Source organism: Centroberyx gerrardi, chromosome 5 (assembly GCF_048128805.1).
Source record: "Centroberyx gerrardi isolate f3 chromosome 5, fCenGer3.hap1.cur.20231027, whole genome shotgun sequence".
In the NCBI taxonomy this organism is placed as follows: Eukaryota; Metazoa; Chordata; class Actinopteri; order Beryciformes; family Berycidae; genus Centroberyx; species Centroberyx gerrardi.
In genome coordinates this window covers 22,216,510-22,238,151 of record NC_136001.1, presented here as the reverse complement: position 1 = coordinate 22,238,151, position 21,642 = coordinate 22,216,510, and the positions used below count along the sequence as shown (strand labels likewise).

General features: G+C 40.0%; 2 protein-coding genes across 5 annotated transcripts; one reads left to right on the top strand and one right to left on the bottom strand.

Annotated features, from left to right (window-relative positions):
• The first annotated feature begins 1,783 nt into the window (after positions 1-1,783).
• On the top strand, positions 1,784-12,209 carry avil (advillin). 2 transcript variants are annotated; one of them, XM_071911131.2, is made up of 20 exons: positions 1,784-1,840; positions 2,138-2,244; positions 2,537-2,611; positions 2,798-2,994; positions 3,236-3,344; positions 3,429-3,539; positions 4,976-5,181; positions 5,324-5,402; positions 6,528-6,626; positions 6,800-6,953; positions 7,086-7,186; positions 7,282-7,419; positions 7,610-7,768; positions 7,951-8,130; positions 8,423-8,574; positions 8,754-8,898; positions 9,124-9,312; positions 9,443-9,511; positions 10,151-10,261; positions 11,224-12,209. In XM_071911131.2, the coding sequence occupies exons 2-20, from the start codon at positions 2,185-2,187 to the stop codon at positions 11,335-11,337; spliced, it is 2,448 nt and encodes an 815-aa protein (XP_071767232.2). In that variant the 5' UTR covers positions 1,784-1,840; positions 2,138-2,184; the 3' UTR covers positions 11,338-12,209. The 2 variants fall into 2 exon arrangements, with proteins under 2 accessions (XP_071767232.2, XP_071767221.2); XM_071911120.2 differs by having other exon boundaries at positions 2,135-2,244.
• Positions 12,210-12,267: 58 nt separating this feature from the next.
• LOC139921038 (uncharacterized) lies at positions 12,268-19,472 on the bottom strand. 3 transcript variants are annotated; one of them, XM_071911187.2, is made up of 6 exons: positions 19,318-19,472; positions 18,929-19,003; positions 17,480-17,518; positions 16,397-16,558; positions 16,059-16,142; positions 12,268-15,356 (listed from the first exon to the last, which is right to left on the bottom strand). In XM_071911187.2, the coding sequence occupies exons 1-6, from the start codon at positions 19,414-19,416 to the stop codon at positions 14,799-14,801; spliced, it is 1,017 nt and encodes a 338-aa protein (XP_071767288.1). In that variant the 5' UTR covers positions 19,417-19,472; the 3' UTR covers positions 12,268-14,798. The 3 variants fall into 3 exon arrangements, with proteins under 3 accessions (XP_071767288.1, XP_071767306.1, XP_071767297.1); XM_071911205.2 differs by having other exon boundaries at positions 16,397-16,477; XM_071911196.2 differs by having other exon boundaries at positions 17,480-17,515.
• Between the last annotated feature and the right edge of the window lie 2,170 nt (positions 19,473-21,642).

Here is a 21,642-nt window from a genome sequence, read left to right as displayed (position 1 = left end):
CGGTGGAGGCTTGAAAAGATGACCTGACCTTGTTGTATGTTTCTTTTTTGCCTGTTCTTAAATGTCATGCTCATTACACTGTAGTGCATCCACTAGCAGCTTCTAGAGAGCACTATTTTGAAACAACTAATAAAAAAAGTTCTAAGGATTCTCGAGGTGATTGTGCTAGCTCGCCAGAGAATGAGGCAAACATGAATTTAAATCAATTAAATGTAAGATTTTCTAGAAATTGAAGATATCTTCAATACATCACGTTTATATATATTTTTTTGCATGAATTTATCCATGCTATAGTTTGTTATAAATGCTATCTTCATTGCTGACTGTTAGATGATCAAGCACTGACCTATATTTCACAGTCAGTTTTTTTGTTTTTTTTTAACTTTAAATCTTTGAGTGCTCTCAGCAGCTCTTAAATATGACATGAGTCTAAATAACAGCCTGATGGAACTTCACACCCAGAAACTAGAGACCAGGCTGTTCAGAGGATTTAAAAATAAGGATAGGATTAAAAAGGATTTTAAATAGCTCATTTTTGCAGGAACTTCCATATATCACAAGATATTGCTACCAAATCAACTCACCAACTTTTTTCTATTTGTCCAGTGGACACACAAAGCCCACACAGATAACATTATACATGTGGTTTAGCTGAGAACACACAAGGGAAAGGGGACACACTGTACTTAAGCTCTGATTAGAGATAAAAGTCTCTCTCCAGTGCTACACCCATGTGCATATGATATGGACAGATAAAATATGTTAACGTCCTGCTGATGGATCCATTTTGTTTGTCCTTCAGCTTAGGAGCCACCTTTCTTCCTACTAACAATCAGAGGTGGAAAAACTACTCAAATCCTTTACTTAAGTAAAAGTAACAATACCATGATGGAAAAATACTTCATTAAAAGTATATGTTCTGCATTCAAAAGTTTACGTAAGTAAAAGTATAGAAGTATTAGCAGTAAAAGTACTCATTCTGAAGAACAGTCCTTTTCAGAGTGTTAAATTATTGATGCATTAACCTGTAAGACGTATTTTTAATGTTATATATACTGTCCGTATACTGTTGAATAGTTTAAACTCTTTAATGCAACATATTGTATGAGCTTATTGTACGTTTTGCATGTAAAACCTTATTCTGTAAAGTAACTACTGACTGCAGCCATCAGATAAATGTAGTGAAGTAAAAAGTACAATATTTCCCTCTGAAATGTAGTGGAGGAAAAGTTTAAAGTCTCACGAAATGGAAATACTCAAGTAAACTGCCAGTACCTCCAAATTCTACTTAAGTTCAGTACTTGAGTAAATGTACTTAGTTACTTTCCACCTCTGCTAACAATGCCCTATTGTATTGTGTTATGGCTCATTTGTAAATCATTCCCTGGCATTGGGCTGTAGAGCCATCTCATCATCATACACATCAGTTTGATTACAGCATCAGGGCCTCCGTTGCTGTTTAGTACTCGCTGCTGTTTAGGCTCCGTCAACTAAAGGTCTTTTGTTCCATGGCTTTTTACAATACCATCATTCTAATTCCTGGGGGGAGGTATATTTATGACTTTCCTCTCGCTCCTACCACCATGACTGGTTCAAGTTTGTTCACATAAGGATTTGAATATGAGCCAATCCTGTTCTCACCACATTTGCCTGTAGGGTTGTGTATCTTTCCCAGTGATTGGGCAGAGAAATAGGAAAGGTCCTGGAACATGCAAACACAGGCAAATCTGTTAGGGGTGCTGAAAAAAGAGAGGATTGACAGCCTTTTGTCATCTCCTGGAAAATCAGCTGTTGGAGGATCATACTTGGTAACAGGTGCTTCTACTAACAAGAATATCAGGTAAATTCTGTTCCATAACATAAGTTCACAGTATTATGTGATTTAATTGTATTGCCTCTCTGTAGGTTTACACTTTGGTTGATCGTAAGTCTCATACTGTACAGTTTATCAAGAGAAAATAGACTGAGGTTGGAGAAGTCAACATCTTTTTTTAAATCTATATTCTGTAATGTAAACATTCCTGCTGTTGTGCGTCTGACAATAAGGAGATTGTATTTGATGCACTAAAAAATGCATGAAAATGTATTTTTGCATTACTGTTCTCATAATGATTTCCACTTCATATGTCCAAAGCAGGAAAAGCAAGCGACACCTGAAATTCAAATTGAGTGCATCTGAGCAACATGGAGTACACATTCAGAGCAGTAACTCACAACCCTGGTATTATAATCTGGAGAGTTGAGGTAATTTGATTTTAGATCATAGGTATTCTAATGCTGACTGTGGACTGAACAACAACACAGAGTTAAGCTCTTCCAACAGAGCCAACAGACTGATTTAATTACAAGAAATTCCACCTGATCGTCCAGTGAGAAATGATTGAAACAGTTACAGAGCAGCAATTATGGGAGAAACTGGAGATTGGTTATTAGATGTGAGATTTTTGTAGTTTTCCAATGTGCAGGATGATTTTTTTGCCTCTTTTTTTTGTGGAAATTAAAGTAAAATAGACATCTGCTTCTCTCTGTGCAATAGAAAATGGAGCTGGTACAAGTCCCTGAAAAATCTTATGGAAATTTTTACGAGGGTGACTGCTACATACTTCTCTCTGTAAGTCCTGAATGCTGACTGATGAATCATTGTGGTTTGGATGCCAATGCTATTTTTTTTTGCTTTTAGTATAGGAACCAGTGACAAAACGCTCTTTTTTGTCACCTCTTTGCATTATTGATATATAGGTTTTTATTCTATCGATCACCTCACACCGTTTGTTTCTCCACCCCTGTGTCTCTCCAGACCCAGAAGGTGGGCAGCTCTCTGGGGTATGATATCCACTACTGGATCGGCTCCCAGTCTAGTCAGGATGAACAGGGTGCAGCTGCTGTTTACACCATACAGCTTGATGAGTTTTTGGGCTCCACCCCGGTGCAGCACCGCGAGGTGCAGAACCACGAGTCTGATGCCTTTAGGGGCCACTTCAAACTGGGAATAATGTGAGTTAATCTGAAAATGTTGGTCCGATTATCAATATGTGGCCGTGGAGATGATGTCATTGGATTGGTGCGTGAGATTTGTGATCTCACATCCTGTTTTGTGGATTGACCTTCAATATTTGTAACTTTGATATGCATAGGAAGATGCTATTTAACTCATCGTGTTTGTGAATATATTAACACAAACACACTTAGGGACAGAAAAAGACAAAGTGGAAAAAAATAACCCTGTCTTATTTAGCTATAAGAAAGGTGGAGTTGCATCAGGCATGAGACATACAGAGACCAACTCCTACGACATTGAGAGACTGCTTCATGTGAAAGGGAAGAAAAGGGTCATCGCCATGGAGGTGAGCCATGCTGAGAAGTGATTTAACAGTATGAGCCACAGAGAGTCAAACAGGAAGAGTGCCTGATGTTTTATTTTGATCCAGGTGGTGATGAGCTGGCAGAGCTTTAACCTTGGAGATGTGTTTTTGGTGGACATTGGTAAGACCATTATTCAGTGGAATGGACCGGAGAGTAACAAACAAGAAAGGCTTAAGGTAGGATTTGTGTGACTGTCAGTACTGTGTGCATGTTTGTGTGTAACATGTTCTCATTAGTATGTTTGCAGAATGCTTATGGGAAGCAACACATGGTTGCTGCACATGGTTTAGTAGAAAATTTACAAAAACAAAAATGACCACAGAATGAAATCAACACTGTCTCAACAAAAGCTATATGTTGTGAGCTTCACAATCCTGGTATTTATGGCAGGGCTGCCATTTGGAAACTGCTTGTATCCAATGCCAAAAATATGCATAAGCCTGGACCAATGAGCGAAGGAAAATAGCAATATGGGTGACTGGATGATTCATCTTTCGCCCTTTTTGCTACATCGACAAGTTTACGTTTGGAGAAAACCAAATGATGCTTTCAACCCACAATGTGTGTTGCCATCTGTTAAACATGGTAGTGGATCTGTAATAGGCGACCACCTTGTGGGAGATATTCGGTCTAATGATTGCTCCTCATAGTTGTATAACAGCCAAAGAATATGAGGCCATTTTACAGGACCAGGTGCACCCTACACAGTGTAAAACAAATTCATGAGTGGATTCAGGATGAAGTCAAAACACCTTCCACTGCCTCCCCAATCACCAGATCAGATCAGTAGCGCAGAGTATGAAGTTGATTTCCACTTCCTTCCCCCCTCAAAGAACTGGAGGCTTGGTCCAATATCCCACCGCACACAGCTCAGAACTTAAATAACAGCATTACAAGGAGGACTGAAGCTTTTCGGAGGTCAAAGGGTGGCCCTACTCCTTATCAGGTCCTTGATATTCATATACTAGATGTTTCCATTATTTTGTCTATTTGTCTGAAGTGCATTTAGTAATTTAGTTAAGAATACTGTTAAAAAACCATAAGAGTTAGCTAGTTTACTTATTAATATAAGTTACCTTTCCTGTTCAAGAAAGTTCAAAATGAGAAGCAGATAAAACTAGTATCGGCTCAACTTGTTTTGTAACAGTTGACCTATAAACCCTCAGCGTCTTTGCCTAGTTCTAACAAGAAACTTGCTTGCTAGTGAAAACTGTTTTCCTGAATAAACCAAAAGTGCATATATCATTGCCAAAATCACCTTGCAGCAAGATGAGATGAGATAGGCATCAAAACAGGCTAAATATGAATGGTAGAATTTTCCAAAAGCAAAGCGAACTTATGGCTGACTTGTACCCCTATTAATCTGGTTAAAATTGGCATTGTCAAAGTACACAAAGGCTTTTGAATGAGTTGATAAAGATAATTAAAGTAAACAACATGTCAACCATCTCACTCTTAAAATAGGTTTATATGGAAATGTATACATCTCTGACAAAATCTGCTTTTGAATGTTTTCACCTTTTTGTGTGCACAAACTTGTAGTGTAGGATTCCAATGTTCTGTGTCTGGCCCAGGTTGTGCAGTTTTGATGTGGTGCTCCTCTGGTCCGCAGGGCATGCTGCTGGCCAAAGACATCCGAGACAGAGAGAGAGGAGGCCGGGCAGAGATCAGGGTGATTGAAGGCGACGCAGAGGGAGACTCGCCTCAACACATGCAAGTCCTGACCGGCACTCTTGGTGAAAGAACCTGTGAGCTGACCAGTGGCCGTCCGGACGAAACAGCCGACCAGGAACAGAAGGCACAACTCACCCTTTACCAGTGAGCTGCTGCCTGACCAGTGGTGTCAACAGTCACTACCAAGACGTTTCCCAATGTGTCATGTAGTCAGTGGATGAGGATTCACTCATGTTCATTTAATGTGCTGTTTGTTTCTTCTTATTTGTTTCTTCCTTCATCCCAGTGTGTCGGATGCTGATGGTCAGTTGAAGGTCGCAGAAGTTGCCACCAGACCTTTGGTTCAGGATCTCCTGAATCATGAGGTGAGTTTGTGTCATACAAGGGCCTGGATTATCTTTCCCCAACGACAATATACTCAGCAACTGTAATTAGGGCTTCTGGTTTATTATTCTCCTTATTCCACATTTTTGCAATTTCTCATATAATGGTACTTGACAGAGACATAAAAATTGGCAAAATGATAGATAATGGTGGGAACATACTACACAAGAAATGTGACCCAAATTGGCAAGATAGTGGCACTATAAATAAAGGTAAAAAAAATGTTCAGCTTTGAAAGGTTAACTCCCAAATCATAAGTTTGACTGACATGAATGCTGGTACACATATTCAGCTGGAGCTGCTCTATAACCTTGCCAATCGGGTCACCCATGTCTGCCATAATGACATTTCTGCAATTTTGAATTCTTTAAAAAACACATTTTAACATCTCCTTCAGCATTGTTGGCCAGATTGCCACCATCTATGGACTCAGCTCAACAGTTGTATCAACCAGTGCGGGTGTGGCCTATCACAAAAGGTGTCATGACTTCATGACAGCTTATCAGATCATCATGAAACTTGATATATGTATTAGGCTTAGCATGAGTATCAAGCCATTTCTAAATCTACCAACAGGGGGCGCCACAAATGCCAAAAATTGATATCTTGAAATTGGGTCAACTGAATGTTATGACGTGGTATACATGCTCTAGGGCCAGGTTGTAGTCATAATATGGTTGGTTTGGTTGTGGTTAGTCAATGTGGATGTGGCGTATCACTGAATGGCCTCTAATTAAAGGAAATTTCAAAGAATCACTAAACTTGATGAGCTATTCAGGATATCTGGAGCATGCACACCAAATTCATTCAAATCTGTCAAAACTTGGCCGCTTGGTGGCACTTTGGATGTGATGTAATGGCAGCAATGTTGACTCAATGATGCATGTAGCCTACTGTATGTTTTAACCATCACTGTATCTCTGGGTGCCACTATGAAACTTGGTTGTCATGGTCTGTCCTTTGTCCCATGCAGCTCTAGATCCCTGGTGGTCCTTGATGTTGCTATTAGGGCTTGAACACCATAATCACCTCTAGTGGCTATATTATCTTTACTGGATATAAGAAATGGCTTGGATATGCATACTTAATGTAATACTTTTTTTTAGGACTGCTTCTTTCTGGACCAGGGAGGGGTGAAGATCTTTGTTTGGAAGGGGAAGAGAGCAAACAAAGCTGAAAGACAGGCTGCCATGTCCAGAGCTTTGGTGAGTGATGATCAGACCTCCATGTATGTCAAGTGCTTACCTGCTCTTTCTGCATTTTACTCTACCTTGTGTTTTTTTTTTCCCTGTGTAACTCCAAAATGATTGTTCTGCCATGCCATATTTCTTGGATCTCCAATGTAGCGGTTTTCTATCTGACTGACTGACTGTTACAGGAGTTCATTAAGGCGAAAAGCTATCCCATCACCACCAATGTGGAGACGGTGAATGATGGGGCAGAGTCAGCGCTCTTCAAGCAGTTGTTCCAGAGTTGGACTGTGAAGGACCAGACTCAAGGTCTGGGCAGGGTGCACACAAGGGGGAAAGTGGGTAAGTGTCTGTGTTTGGAAAGTCACAAAAAAACGTAACAAACAAGAAAGAAAACGCACCTTTTGTCTTATTAAAACTCAACTGGTTACTGATTTCTGATTCTACATTGTGTTATAAACCTATTTCGTTTAGCTAATGTCACACAGGAAAAATTTGACGCCTCTCTGATGCACGTGATGCCAGAAGTAGCTGCACAGGAACGTATGGTGGACAATGGCACAGGCCAAGTGGAGGTAATGGTGACAATGAAATCAGAATTTAAGATTAGTTCTAACTTCTAAAAAAGCATGTTTCAAATTCTGTATGTATGAAACACTGATGCACCCAGGTGTGGCGGATTGAGGACTTGGAGCTTGTCCCTGTGGATCCTCAATCGTATGGCTACTTCTACGGAGGAGACTGCTACCTGGTCCTCTACACTTACCTGATTCACAACAAGCAGAACTACCTGCTCTATATATGGCAGGTGGGAAAGTGGTGTGCACCAGTACCACTCAGCCTCTTTCATAGCACTTAAATTCATGATCATGCACAAAAATATTAAGTTTCTCTCGCTCAAAAATGTCTATCCTTCACTGTTCCTGCCTTGTATTTTTTTTTTGAATATCAGTGCAGTCTACGATAAAATGAAAATACTTTGCCACGTGTCGTTTTAGGGACGCCATGCATCACAGGATGAACTGGCAGCGTCTGCATTTCAGGCTGTGGACTTAGATCAGAAGTATGGTGGCCAGCCTGTGCAGATGAGAGTAACCATGGGCAAAGAGCCAAGACACTTTATGGCCATTTTTAAGGGTAAAATGGTCATTTTTGAGGTATGACAGTTGACTGCACTTATGGAATAATCACATTGGAAACATAGAATTTATTTACAATTTATTACAATTTATTTAGTGACAGGTTTGTCTACAACATAAGATTATGCTCTGCTTAAGTGTCATTTCAAACAGGAATATGCCAACAGAATATTCCCAAACATCTCCTTCTTTCCTTTTAGGGTGGCACATCTAGGAAAGGGACTAATGATCCAGAACCACCAATCAGGTTGTTTCAGGTCCACGGCTCGGACCCCTCCAATACCAAAGCCATTGAGGTGCCGGCCCTGGCCACCTCTCTTAACTCCAACGATGTCTTCCTGCTGAAGAGCCAATCAGGAATTAATGTGTGGTGCGGCAAGGTAGGGAAGATGTTGTTAAAATGAGATAAAGAAGCAGAGAAACCATAGTGGCGTATTGAGCAGTGAGACAAGATGGGTCTAGTCCAAGCCCCTTTGACAGCAGTCCGCCCTGTTGACGTTTTCTTGAGCTAAACTCTGAATCCCCGCCAGCTTTGGGGTGCTGTGCAGACAATTTTCCTGGTGGGTCACAGTCAAACTTGCACCAACTATGGTCCACATTTATCTCATCTGAGCTCAGCATAATCGCAATATGAATATGGTGCAATTGTCTAACTGTCTTGTTTTCACCAAGGGATCAAGTGGCGATGAGAGGGCCATGGCGAAGGAGATCAGCTCTGTGATTGGACAGAACTGGACTGCTGTGGAGATTGTGGCAGAGGGTCAGGAGCCCGTTGAATTCTGGGATTTGGTTGGAGGGAAAGCTCCCTATGCTAACGACAAGAGGTAATGATAAAACTGGTGTAAGTTATATTTTATTAGTTATATTGGCAAACAAGTGAAACTTACAACTGTTCAAATGTAAACAAAAAAAAAGTTTGTTACAGCAGTCATAGTATCACCTCCAGAGAAAACACATTTGTTTTCCTCTACTATGTGTGTGTGTGTGTGTGTTTTCTCCAAAGACTACAGCAGGCTGTTTTAGACCACCAGCCTCGCCTGTTTGAATGCTCTAATAAGACGGGCCGTTTCATCGTGATGGAGGTGACTCAGTTCACACAGGACGACCTGAGTGAGGATGATGTCATGCTGCTAGACACATGGGACCAGGTATGAGGTGTTTGTTAGAAATATTTTTGATTTATTTATTTAGTTTTAAAAATAATTTCCAATCTCCAACATATCTTGTTTTGTGTGAAGGCTTTTTTGTGCTGCGTTAGGTGACATCTCAATCAATCAATTCACTTCTTCCCCCGTTTAGAGGTTTCTATCCCCTGTAACTGTCAAGCTCTCTGTTCCCACCTCTGCCATCTGTTGTGTCCCTGGTGGTCTCAGGTCTTTCTCTGGGTGGGCAATGAGGCCAATGAGGTAGAACGGAAGGAGGCAGTGGTCACTAGCCAGGAATACCTGCGCACCCACCCAGGGTCCAGAGACCCAGACACTCCTGTCATCTTGATCAAGCAAGGGTACGAGCCACCGACCTTCACTGGGTGGTTCACCGCCTGGGATCCCTCCAAATGGAGTGTGAGTGAAACACACACAGTGAAATGTGTGTGTGTGCTTGTGTGACATATAGCCCATGTCTCCTCCATCAATCACAAAGCCCATATTCAGATGTGGCAAAAATATGTTGAAAAATGTTTCTTTCTTTCAGGGAGGAAAGAGTTATGAAGAGTTGAAGAAGGAGTTGGGAGATTTAACGTCACCAGTTCTTATTCCAAATGTAAGCACAATATCATTCATTTCTTAAGCTTGTTAGCCAACAGGAAAAGCAGAGTAATGTACAGCAACTCCACACTAGAAACCAAAATGTTACGCTTCTACACTTGTTCAAGAACTTGTTACATGTGAAAACTTCTATATTGGTACATTGGTACAGGCCATTCAGGGACTGTTACTCTTGGAGTGCTGACTTGCTAACTTTACAGTAGTAAGAATAAAGGTTGATTTGACTCACATTACTTACATTACATTAGATCCTTAGAGCTTGAAATGTTCTGGCTTATCTTCTCTGAAACATAAGTATGTGGTCTTTTTTGAGCAGCCAATTCACAAACAGAGTGGTCTGACATAATGTTAAAACCCATTTTATAGACTGAAATTTTAAAACGTGATGAAGAATTTTAATCCTGGTTAATTTGTGGTTAGCCAGCCAAACTGTCAATATTAAAAGAAAACAACAACTAAATATGTATGAAATTCACATAACAAAAAACGCTGACAGAAGTCAAAAACAAGGGACAAAAACTATAACTGTATATAAACTGTGACCCAAAAGTGGAAAATAAGTTTCCTAAGTGCTTGGTGAGGAAAAATGACATAAATTCAAAATGTCTATCGCTTTCATTTCATGACATCCTAGGAGCAGGACTGTGCTGAGACTGAGAGAATCTTCCAGTCTTTCCCGCCAGAAGCTTTGGTCAACAAGCGCGCTACTGAGCTGCCTGAGGGGGTCGACCCCGCCCAGAAGGAGGTAGTTTGTGTGTGAAGGGAACAGGCGCATAAAGATGGGCCTGTTGGTTGGAAATGATCACTCTCTCAAGTCAAGTTCCAGTCTCTAGTGCTGGATCAGACAGAGAGAAGGAAGGAAGGGTTGAAACTGGGTGTGCTTAGCATGGTGCGATGGAGACGAAAGGTCCGAACGATGCCACTCCAGCAGGCCGCCATCTTTGTGCACCTGTTGTACACTTTCTGCATGATCTAACTAGTTATTGTTGCAGACAGCGCATGGGAACATGACTTTGTTTTGGATACTTTCATTAAGTTATTTTTGTGCGAGATATGCATAACCTCTGCAGATGGCCTTACCCATGATCCTCCATTCTTGGCCTTGTGCAGACTGTTTTTGGTGTGAAAAACATGACAGTGTAGAGCATGCATGCCAAACAGTGAATACACTGAAAACAATATTTATTCTTATTACATTTATTATTAGTTCTGCCCAATGAAACAGTGTGCTGAATTTTCTTCTACACATCCAATTGTCTAGAAACCTAATAAAACACATGGTAATCTATTGCATTGAAGAACCATTTACCACTTCCTGATTGTCTTTCATGCCACAACACAACTTACGGTTGTATAAGTTTAATATCTTTTCAGATTTTAAACAAATTATACTGATATTGCAAGGGTCACAAAGATGGCATGATTCATCTCCCTGAATTAGAATGATTTCCTAGGGATCATGAAACATATTTATGCATTTAAAGTAAGGGCCAAGGGAGATAACAACTAAATGAAAAAATAATGTGATCTCAACTGGCTACAAAATGAACTGAGGAGCAGCAGGATGGTTAGTGGTTAATGAGGCTGTCCTGCTGGGTTTGACCCTCTTAAAGTGTCTTTGAGCCAAACGCTGGTAATTCCTTATCCGGTAAGTAAAAATGTTAGTCATCTGTTTTCTCTTACTAAACTGTGTGAACTGCTTTTCAGAAACACCTCTCTGACTCGGACTTCCAGGACATATTTGGAATCACCAAAGAGCAGTTTGGAGGCCTGCCACAGTGGAAACAACTGAGCATCAAGAAAGAAAAAGGGTTGTTTTGATGAGATTTGGTGTCAGAAACATAGCTAATTTCTATGTTTGAAATAAGCCATTATTATTTAAAGCTGATGGAAGGTCACTTTATATCAGCATTTTTTTTTTTTTTAACCTGTGCCTTATGTTGTCCAGTGCAGGGATATGTTTCCTTACAAGCTCTTGTAATAATGTTATTTGGACTCTCAGTATCAAATAAAGGGATCTGAAGTGATATTTCATTATTGTATAACATCAATCACTTATGTCAATGTTATGTCAATGTTATGTCAATGACATTACATTAGTCACTGGTGTTCAGGATCCTTTCAGATTCTTTATCCACCTTTATATATTTTGAACTAAGTCATACTTCTGAGTGCACACTAGTCACCAGTACACCACTACAGACCTAGGCAAGCAAAAGAAACCCAGCTTGCATGACTGTGGTCTACCAGCCTGTCAGCGAGAAAAAGTTGTCCTCTGCTGAACTTTCGGGAAACATCAGCTATCAGGAACCAACCAGACTCATGTGCTTCCTGCATGTTGACCACAGTGAAAATGTTTTGTGAAAAGTCATTCCCTGGTGCTTTACAATTTCTATCTGAAAAATAACAACAGTTAAACTCATGAACAATGATGCATGGAGAATGATTGTCTGTTGTTGGAGTCAATAGTTTTGAAATTATGTTAGTGAGAGGATAGCTAGCCACAGGTAACTGCAAAAATAAAGGAAACAGTTGATTAATAGGCCTACTACTACTACTACTACTGCTTCTACTGATACTACTACTCAGTCAGATATTTGTTGCAGAATGACAAGACACACTGAAGCTGTCCTGGTGGCTCATGGGAGCCCGATGCTCTATTACTTTATGGTGTTGTTTCCTGTATTTTGGCAGTTACAAAAAATTGTAAATTTACAATCAAAATAAACTCAAATGACTAATCAACACCAATACTTTTTCACATATTTTATTTTGATATTTCCGGAATGTAGTTTCAATTAAATGTAGAAATTTGTGTCACTTATTATATGCATCTGAACATTGAATTCACAAGCTTGGGACAAGCCAAAAATATTTAGACCCATAAAATGCATCAATTTATAGTAGGGACATATGTTTTGCAACGCTGTGTGGAAATAAAATACAAAACAGTTTTGTTGTTACAGTGACAGTAAACATCTTCTACAGCAATTTGACCAGAGCAGGTGACATACTAAAATAATGTGACTGGATTGCTTCATGAGAAGTCAGAGGTACAGACTGAGAACGTGTGATCCGAGCCGTTTGTACAATGAATAGCTAACTGACCATTAGCAAGGTGCACCAGCAGTAGTTTGGGTTGACCCTGGACTGTAAGAACAAGTCCAGAGAAGATAAGAAGCACATGGAAAACTGAGCGAAGCAAAGGGGCGATACAAATGACAAACCGTATATAAAGTCTAAACAAAAGCTTCCGAACACTTTTTCATGGCTAAACCCACAGCATGGTTTCAGTTTAAAATGTGCACTCATTCATTAGCTGTTCCACTGTCTGTTATGATGACTATTAGTTATGAAAATTGCGATCTCTCATTTTTTGAAGAGACGTGACTGTTGCATGCGGTGTTCAGTCAAAACTGCGAGCCCTTACAGTGCTTAAGAGATTTCTTAATTTCGCAAAAGATTAAACTGAAAATCAGGGCGCTACTGTACGATACATGATTTGCAAACATATAAAATTGAAATCCTTTTTAAAACACCCTTTTTGACATTGATTATCAGTAAATTACTTAGTTGAAAGTATGATTTAATATATTTGTAGAAGTACTGCGTGCAAAAGTACAAATAAATGACACCAATGAATACATGTGCATATTGAAAATCAAAATACATTCTTAGGCAAGCATGCAAACCACTGATCACCAGTGAGGGGAAAAGGTCAATTCTTTGACTTTGCCTCAAACATAAGAAAGAAATGTAATCTAGTAAAAAACAAAATATCAAAAATCCATTCAAAAGTTAAGGTTAAATACAAATACAGTGTGTACAGCAACAGCAGACGTCCAACAAGACTAATTTCATCAAGTTTCACTGCAAGTGTGCAAACAAATTACCATGCAAGCAGAGAAAAGACAGCCAACAGTGGGCCAGCTGTTTATTTCTCCCAGGCAGGTTTTGTATTATAAAGGGAATGTTTATTCGAATGCAATTTGACAAATTCTGCCACAATACAAGAACTTTAAAAAGTGCAAATTCAGCCAAATCAATTTTCCTAGATTCTCAAAATGAGACAGGAAAGGTATTAAGACCTTCTGAAAGATAAAAATAAATGTTCTTGTGAATATCAGGCAAATGAGGCAGTACAAATATTGAAAAGTATTCCCTTACATTTAAAAAAAAAAAATCCTTTCCCTTATTACCAGTTTGACAGTACATCAGTACATGACCTAAAACCGTATACAGCGAGACTAAGACATATTACTGTGGATGTTCAATCCCACAATAATTCAGGTGTATCAGATGAACAACAAACTACAGCCCTCTTTGTATATCGTCGACCCATTTTGGCATGCCAAGCAATCAATATTATATTTATAAAGTAAAGCAGTATTTTTTTGGCTTTTAGTCAAAAATTCTTACTGTAGGAATTCTAAAAGTCTGAAATCCAAAAACGTCAGACTCAGATTCTCTTTCCAACATATCTACGCAATGACAATCCGTACTGTAACCTCACTGTAATTTTCACCTCCAAAGTAACATGAGGACAACATCAGAGTCCCTGTCCATGTACTCATGGAGCTCACTGTATTTTGTACACAGGTAAATTCTGTTTTGTGTCCTGACAGCTCTTAGTATGCAAACAGCCTTTTCTAACTGACTACCAGAGAGGTAAAGGGTCAAAACAGCATGTGAGAGAGTATTTGCCGTGTCTAGCAAATGGTAAAAAATATGAAACAGACTAGATCAACCTTGTTAGTCCTTTCAGACGTGGAAAGGAATGATTGGCAAATGATACTAAGTAGTCATTACTACAAACCACCTTGAAAACCACCTGGATCCTGAGAGTTCCTTTGTTGTGAATTTAAAAATGAACTTGGTAGATTTAGATGGCTAACAAGATTATCCTACTACAGTGTATTACCACAACTCTGAAAGTTATTGTTAGCCTTTAAGTTTTATAAGAATATAAATATCGGGGGCGACCTAGTGGTCGAAGACGTGTACCATGCAACCGTGATGTCCTGGGTTCGAATCCGGCCTGGGACCTTTGTCGCATGTCATTCCCCTCTCTCTCTCCTAATCTTTCCTGTCTATCTCTACTGTAAAAACTATCATAATAAAGGCAAAAGCCCAGAAAAATAACCTTTAAAAAAGAAAAAGAATATAAATATCAGATAAACTGGATAAACTGCAAGTCCAAGAGTAGATTTTTCACCGTTTAACGGATCAATCACGCTCTTCAATCTTTTTCCCAATAAAACCAAATGGCAAAATGAATCAACTTAAGACAGAACGCAAGAATCAGGACTTCTGGGGTTTGGTGCCTCAGGATCATCGGCCTGGCAGTTGTTGGCTGGATCCCCGCCCTCATCGTCGTCCGGCAGCTCCAACGGGTCCGCAGCAGAGTCGCCTGGAAAGACCCTGCTGTCCTGCTCCGGGGTCTCGGCAGACGCGTCCTCATAGGCACTTAAGCTGTCCGTGTCATTGTTCCCGTCCGGAGACGGATCTCGCCCGTCCTCCACGTTGCTCTGGCAAGGCCTCCTGAGGACCCCGTCTGGAGAGAACGGGCTGTCCAGTGCCAGAGTGGGCATCTGTCCAATGGTCTTACTGACCATCCTGTGGAGCTTCGTCAGGGGGCTTCCTTCATCTTCTGCCTCTTCGCTCTGTCCCACCTGATTTTCAGGGAGAGGTGCACCCAGGGAGGAGTCTTCACCTTCTCTGTGTGTGACCTGACTGTGTTCCTCTGCGTCTTTTTTCATTTGGTGCCCTTGTCTCGTCGCCTCATCCTCTCTTTCATGCTCCCCAACAAGTGTGCTCACTGGAACAGTGGTGCTCCTCTCCTGCAAAGACAAATTAAATGATCTGTTAGTTAATAAAGTCCCCCTTCACGTCAAATTGTCTAATTTCTTATGCGGGACATACAGCTGGTGGCAAAGTATGGGTACACTTGTGTGGAATTAGTTTTATCTAATTACATATTGTTTTTACAAAATTGGTCTTTCTAATGAAAAGAAGACAAAAATACAGCCAGCCAGCTATTAATTATATTAATTTGGCTACTTCATTTTGCTAATTGCAGTTGTTGTCATACTGCCTACGCCTTGCATATAAACATGTGTGATTTGTGACCTATCAGCAGACATTTTTTGTTAAACCAAAAATGCATAATTTTACACCTCAGGGGATCAAAGTGAAATTTCAGTTTTAGTTTGGTTCAGTTTTAAAAACATTTCAACCTTGGAACAACCTGTGTGATTCATATAAAAGAGGCTCTAATGTGCAAGCCCTGAATTTATCCCATTCAGTTGTTATGCAGTGTTCCCAACTCTGCATGCGCGCGCGCACACACACACACACACACACACACACACCTGTCAGATTCAGTAAACTTAAGTTGAAACCAGCCAACACTCCCCTGACAAACTGTTACACAACAGTTGGCATGCATTAACAAGCCATTAGTCAGTCTTCATGCGCACATTCAGGAAGCTTGTGCCTCTGTGTAAAATTATGTAATGTTGTCCTTTCAGCAGCCCCATTACCTCTTTTAATCTCTCCACCTCTCGCATCAGAGAGCAGACCATGTTCTCCAATTTCCTCTTGGCCACTCTCTCGCGCTCCAACTCCTACAAATGCAGAGAGACACACTGGCGTCATGAGAGGACAGCAGACATGTTACGGTCACAGTCTTGGTTACAGCAATGTTTATACTTAGTCGGAACAAAAATACACAACAACTTCACATTAGAAAAGACAAAGAATACTGACAGGAGCCCATGGGAAATGTTGAATGCCTTGATGTGGCCTGAGTAAAGTCAAGCGTTTTAGTGTTTTAGAGTCAAGTCCTGTAGTGTTTAGTGTTGGTCATGCCTACACATACCATGTTGGCCTGTCTAGCTTCCCTTTGGGCCTCAGCCAGCAGCTCCTCTACGCCCTCCAGCGTGTCCTGCAGGACGTCCACCTGGAACAACAGAGCCTCTCGCTCAACCTCCAGCCCACGCAGCTCCTGGACCACCTCGTCATAGCTGGCCTGCAGCTCCAGCTACGCCACAAACACCACCAAAACAGTCACATATCAATGTAGGCAGCTTCAGAGGAACACGAGCCGGTCAGTGGGCGGACAGCGTTTCTAAGTTAAACTAACAGCAAGCACTCACAGACAATCAGACAGTAATCAGTGGGCGGCCTCATCTGGTACCATGACAATCACTCCAGCATACCTGCTGTAGGGGTTTTACTGTATATGTAAAGGAATACTGTATATCACTGCAGTCATCCCTCATTAGACCTATTTGTTTTTCTGTCTTTTTTGAGTTATTCATGGAGAGGTTAGGATTAAGATTCAAAACATCAAGAACAGTGATATGCACCAACAGGGAAATGATAACAAACATCAAACCTACAGTGAAGTGATTTTGTTTCTTTGAATCTACTTGGACTCTGGTCATGAAGTGCTTCTTGTTTTGCCAACACAAAATCTCTGCAGTCATGAGGTCATTCAATGCATTTAATGCTGCTGTGGCAGTTTGAGTTCCTTCAACAAGGAAGTTTCCACTGCTGGCAGGGAAGATGCCCAGGTTGCACCAAGACTCAATATATATATATATATATATATATATATATATATATATATATATATATATATTATAAAATATATATATTATACTATATATATATACACTGTTATTTGTTGTCACACTAGTAGTCTTACATTTAATGTCCATCACATTTAAACGAGTACATTTAGCAGTTTTGCACATTTACTGAAACACTGAGATTCATAACAGAGTTTATTAACACCTTTCTTACATGAAACAGCCAGTCAATCAGCAACTGTGGGCTTTCCATTTATTTGCTGGAAATTTTACATTAAAAATTGTGTACTTTATTTGATAAAATGATAAATTATGCAGTGATTTTAAGAAAATAATTAATAATAAGAATAATAACAACGACTAGTCACCATTTCTGGGAGCCCCATGAAGAGGTCCGGGTCAGACTGCTGAAAGTAAAAAACAACAAAACATTTCATTAGCTACATGACATTGCTGAGTAAAATACATTAAGGAGAGAAGTGAAGACAAACATTATTTTATGAGAGGCTGTGTAGGACTTTATTCAAACTTTGTTGTTCACACAAACAAAATACTGTGCTTGCACATACATACATAGTGTATGTGTGACAGTCTCAAGTTCATCCAGAAGGCAGAAAACGAGGGCAGGCAACCTGTGCAGCCATCGTAGCTAGCTGGAGAAAGCAAGACTGCAGCTGAAAGTGTCCCAGTTCTGATTTCCCCCTCACATGTGACCCAGATCTGATGCTTTCTTACCAGTGAGGACAGTAAAAAGCTGCTGAGTCGATCTGGACCACATACATACAGTATGTGATACACAACTTACGGCTTGTATTTGACCTCTTAACTTGGAATTTGTCAGTACTGCCATAACAATAAATCACTCTTACGTCATACACCTGAGACAACTGCTGTGATTTTGGTGCCCACAGCAGCTCGGCTGAGCCTACATCAGCATGGAGGACAGTGAGAAACAACAATGAAAATGAAATGTAGTGCAGTAATTGATTTGATTGGTATTTGGGGAGATGCCTAAATGCAGTCAAAACTCAGCCGCAATGTGTTTGAATTAAGCGGAAGAAGTGTAGGTACAGAAACAGATGTGATGTCTTTTGTTATTGTTACTCTGTACACACATGCAGTTCATATTGGTATCAGATATGGGTTACATCCTAGAACAGGTATGAACATCCAAAAACTCAGATATGAGCAGAGATTGGAATTGAGCATAAAGGCCTGTGGTGTGAACGTAGCCCAAAATGGGAAGTTAAAGGTACCACATGTAACATATTGTGTTTGGCAAAATTAAGAACGCATTTCCCATAAACACTGTTGCTTTCTGTTGCAAAGAGGATGTTGTTACTTGCCCCCCTCCCCCTTGCTGGTGTTTGTTTTGAAGAGCATGAAGAAAGATCAGAGTGTATAGCCAATATGCCAACATGCATTCAGACAAGGTGAGCTAACATGAGGTAGAAACTGGTAAGAATAGTGGAACTGGAATAAAGTTGTGTATTACTTGCAAAGTAAAGATGAGTATCTGTTTTGTGCCGTAAAGCAATCCAGCAGATTTCCCATGAATCTGAGCCAGTGGCACACAATGCACAATGCAGTGTAAAGGCTGCAAATCTTGGTTTGTTTAAGGTAATTATATTAGTACTTTACATAGGCTACAGTATATGTGCCAATGTTTCCTACATGTATGTGTATTTAGTAGTCGTGTACATCTGAGTGTTTAATGTATTTCATATGTGTGTGGGCAGCATAGTTTAAATGAAGTCCTACACACAGCCTCTGATATATTATATGGATCATTTACATATTAATGACTTGGAGCCTACCTGGCTGTCACTCCTCCTCTTCAGGGTGCCACATCTGCTGTCGCTGCGTGTCAGACGCCTGGATGAACTTTCACTCTGACAAGGAGACAACAAAGAAAAGAAAAACATCAGAGCCACAGCCTGACAATATATACAGAGGAAACTGATGGAGAAGTAAACTGGGGATGGGCCCTATCATGTTCATTTGAACCATCTCTAAGTTCTTTAACGTTACAACTTAACTTAACACCCAGTTTACTGAACGATCTAACGCAATATCGTGGAAAATTACTGAGGATGAGCAAGCGTTACGCAAAAGCGACCGCCACCTTTGTAAACAAATCTCAGACGAGTGCTAAGTATAGACCCGTAAAACTAAAGCGACGACGCCGTGATTTCTGGTTTCTCACCTCTTTTATAATGCTGCGAAGCGACTCGTCCTCGCTCATTCCCCGAGAAAGCGTCCTTTTCTTCGGAGAGCCGCTTCTGTCCAGCGTTACTGAATGCATTTTGTCGGATATTAGAGATCTCCAAGCTCGGGGCGAAGTGCTGTTTGGTGTTTGTTTCCGAGACAGCAGTGGAATGACGACGCCCAAGCCGTGATCTACGGAAGGCCACGGGGTCCAAACTGTCTTTAAGTCCGCCTACATTTCGCCTACACTAGTCACACAAGCGCGTGGACAATAAAACCAGAGAGATGACGTTCACGAGAGAGTCGACTAAAGCTTTGGAACCGTGGGAACGTTCATGGTTCTTTTGTAGTTCAGATGTGGACCATCGCGCATCCTTGACTCCTAAACTCATCAGTGATTATGTAACAGTTCCGTATTTGCTTGATGCATAATAATTAGCACTTTGTGGAGACAGTAGTTTGTCAAATAAAAGGATTTCTTTTCAAATGTGGAAAGCCGGTAAATTTAAAACTAATTAGCCTTATCCAGTCAAGCCGGTACTAATACTAATAATAATTATAATCATTATCGTCATCTTTATTATTTTACAGGGAGAAATCCAAAGTAAAAGAGGCAGACATTCATTTATCCACTGACAGTAGCCTCAATAGACCAGAATGCAATGCAACCACAAAACATGCTGCTTAAGGGGAATAGTCTTTCTTTTTCTTGACTGTAAAACCTGTCCTGCTATCACTATCACTCTCTCCAACTACATGCAGCTATAACCCTCAGCTGAATGCAACAAGTATTTGAGGGTGGAATTTCCCTTTAAAATATCTCAAGCAAAAGTTACAAGGATTTCTGGAATAACTTTACCTAAAGTGAAAATACACCCTAAAAATACCCCAAATAACAGTTAACATTCAAATGAGCTTAATTTCATTGTAACGCTGATAGTTACAAATCAGACAACATTCCCACCCATATGCCTGTGAAATCATCCTGGGTGCTAATGTGCAGACAAACTGGGTGCACATACAGCAGCATGTAAGATTTATTTTTGGATCAAGAGAGTATTGGCTCTCTTTGGGAAAGATGTGTTCATCTTTCTTTTATTTTAGCACCAATTTGAAGAATGCCTCATAATTTCATTACTTGTAATTCAGTTCATTATTATAATTTCAGTTTCAATATATAACATGCACATAAAACATTATGAACTGGCTAAGATCATACAGATAACATCATGTGAATTCTGGTTCCCACTCATAGCGACTTCGATAGACATCACATCTTTGTCATTGTAGCCAAGCTGATTCTGATGTGAAGGTGTAATAGCATGAAATCAATTAAACATCTGTGGTGCTGGGCTATATGTTTGACATCAAATTCCATATGGTGAAACTGACCCCAGTAACCATAGGAGTGATGGATGTAACTCACATGAAAACTAGTATCTTAAACACAACCTGCTCTACACTGCACTGAGCAACTGCAACTGTGAGTTCCTCCAGCAGAGGACAGTAGTAGGTCACTGAAGCCTCACTGACTGCAGGCAACTCATTGCTTCAAGAAGTGCAAATTTTACTTTTAGAAATTTGGCACAGTAATAATACTACAAGTTTCACTAAGCATAAATACAGTCATAAATACAATGCAGTATCTTTTAATGGTTTGCAGTTGGGCTACGTTTAAAGATGAAGCTCTTTAACTGATACTAGTCTTGCACAAAGGCTTACAGATGAAAGGTGATGCATCCTGTAAACCCGAAAATTGCATTATCCAAAATGTCAATGAAGAATAAACTAACCTATGCTATAGCCTATGCATTTAGCACGCTTCTTTGGCAATGCATGACACTTCCATTACTTTAAATTTATCGATTACTTTTCGATTTATCGATTATTATAATTTTAGCTTTGAATAGGCCTATATAAATTGCAAAAAGAAGATTGTATCCAGGCCTGCTACTCCAAGGACGTGTAGCAGGATTACCAAAGCCATTCAACCAGCCTTTTATCATTGTCATATTTAATGGCTAATGGGTCTATCATTTTAAAATCCGTAATAGTCCCAGGTTAAAGCACATATTTTATAGAGAAAACGTATAGGCTAATTGTTTTCCTAGTCTGTATTATACCATATAGTTTTGACATAGCCTTGCTTGATGGTCAAAACCCGATGTAAAGTTTGGAGGATCCTGGGACAAACCACTTCTGAATCCCCTGGTTGAGTTTTATTGAGCTTCTTCTGTCCATCTATGACATTTTAAAGACTTAACTGCAACTGCGGCGTGAAGTTAATTGGCTTCTTGCTAAAATGCAGCAGAAACGATTTGAT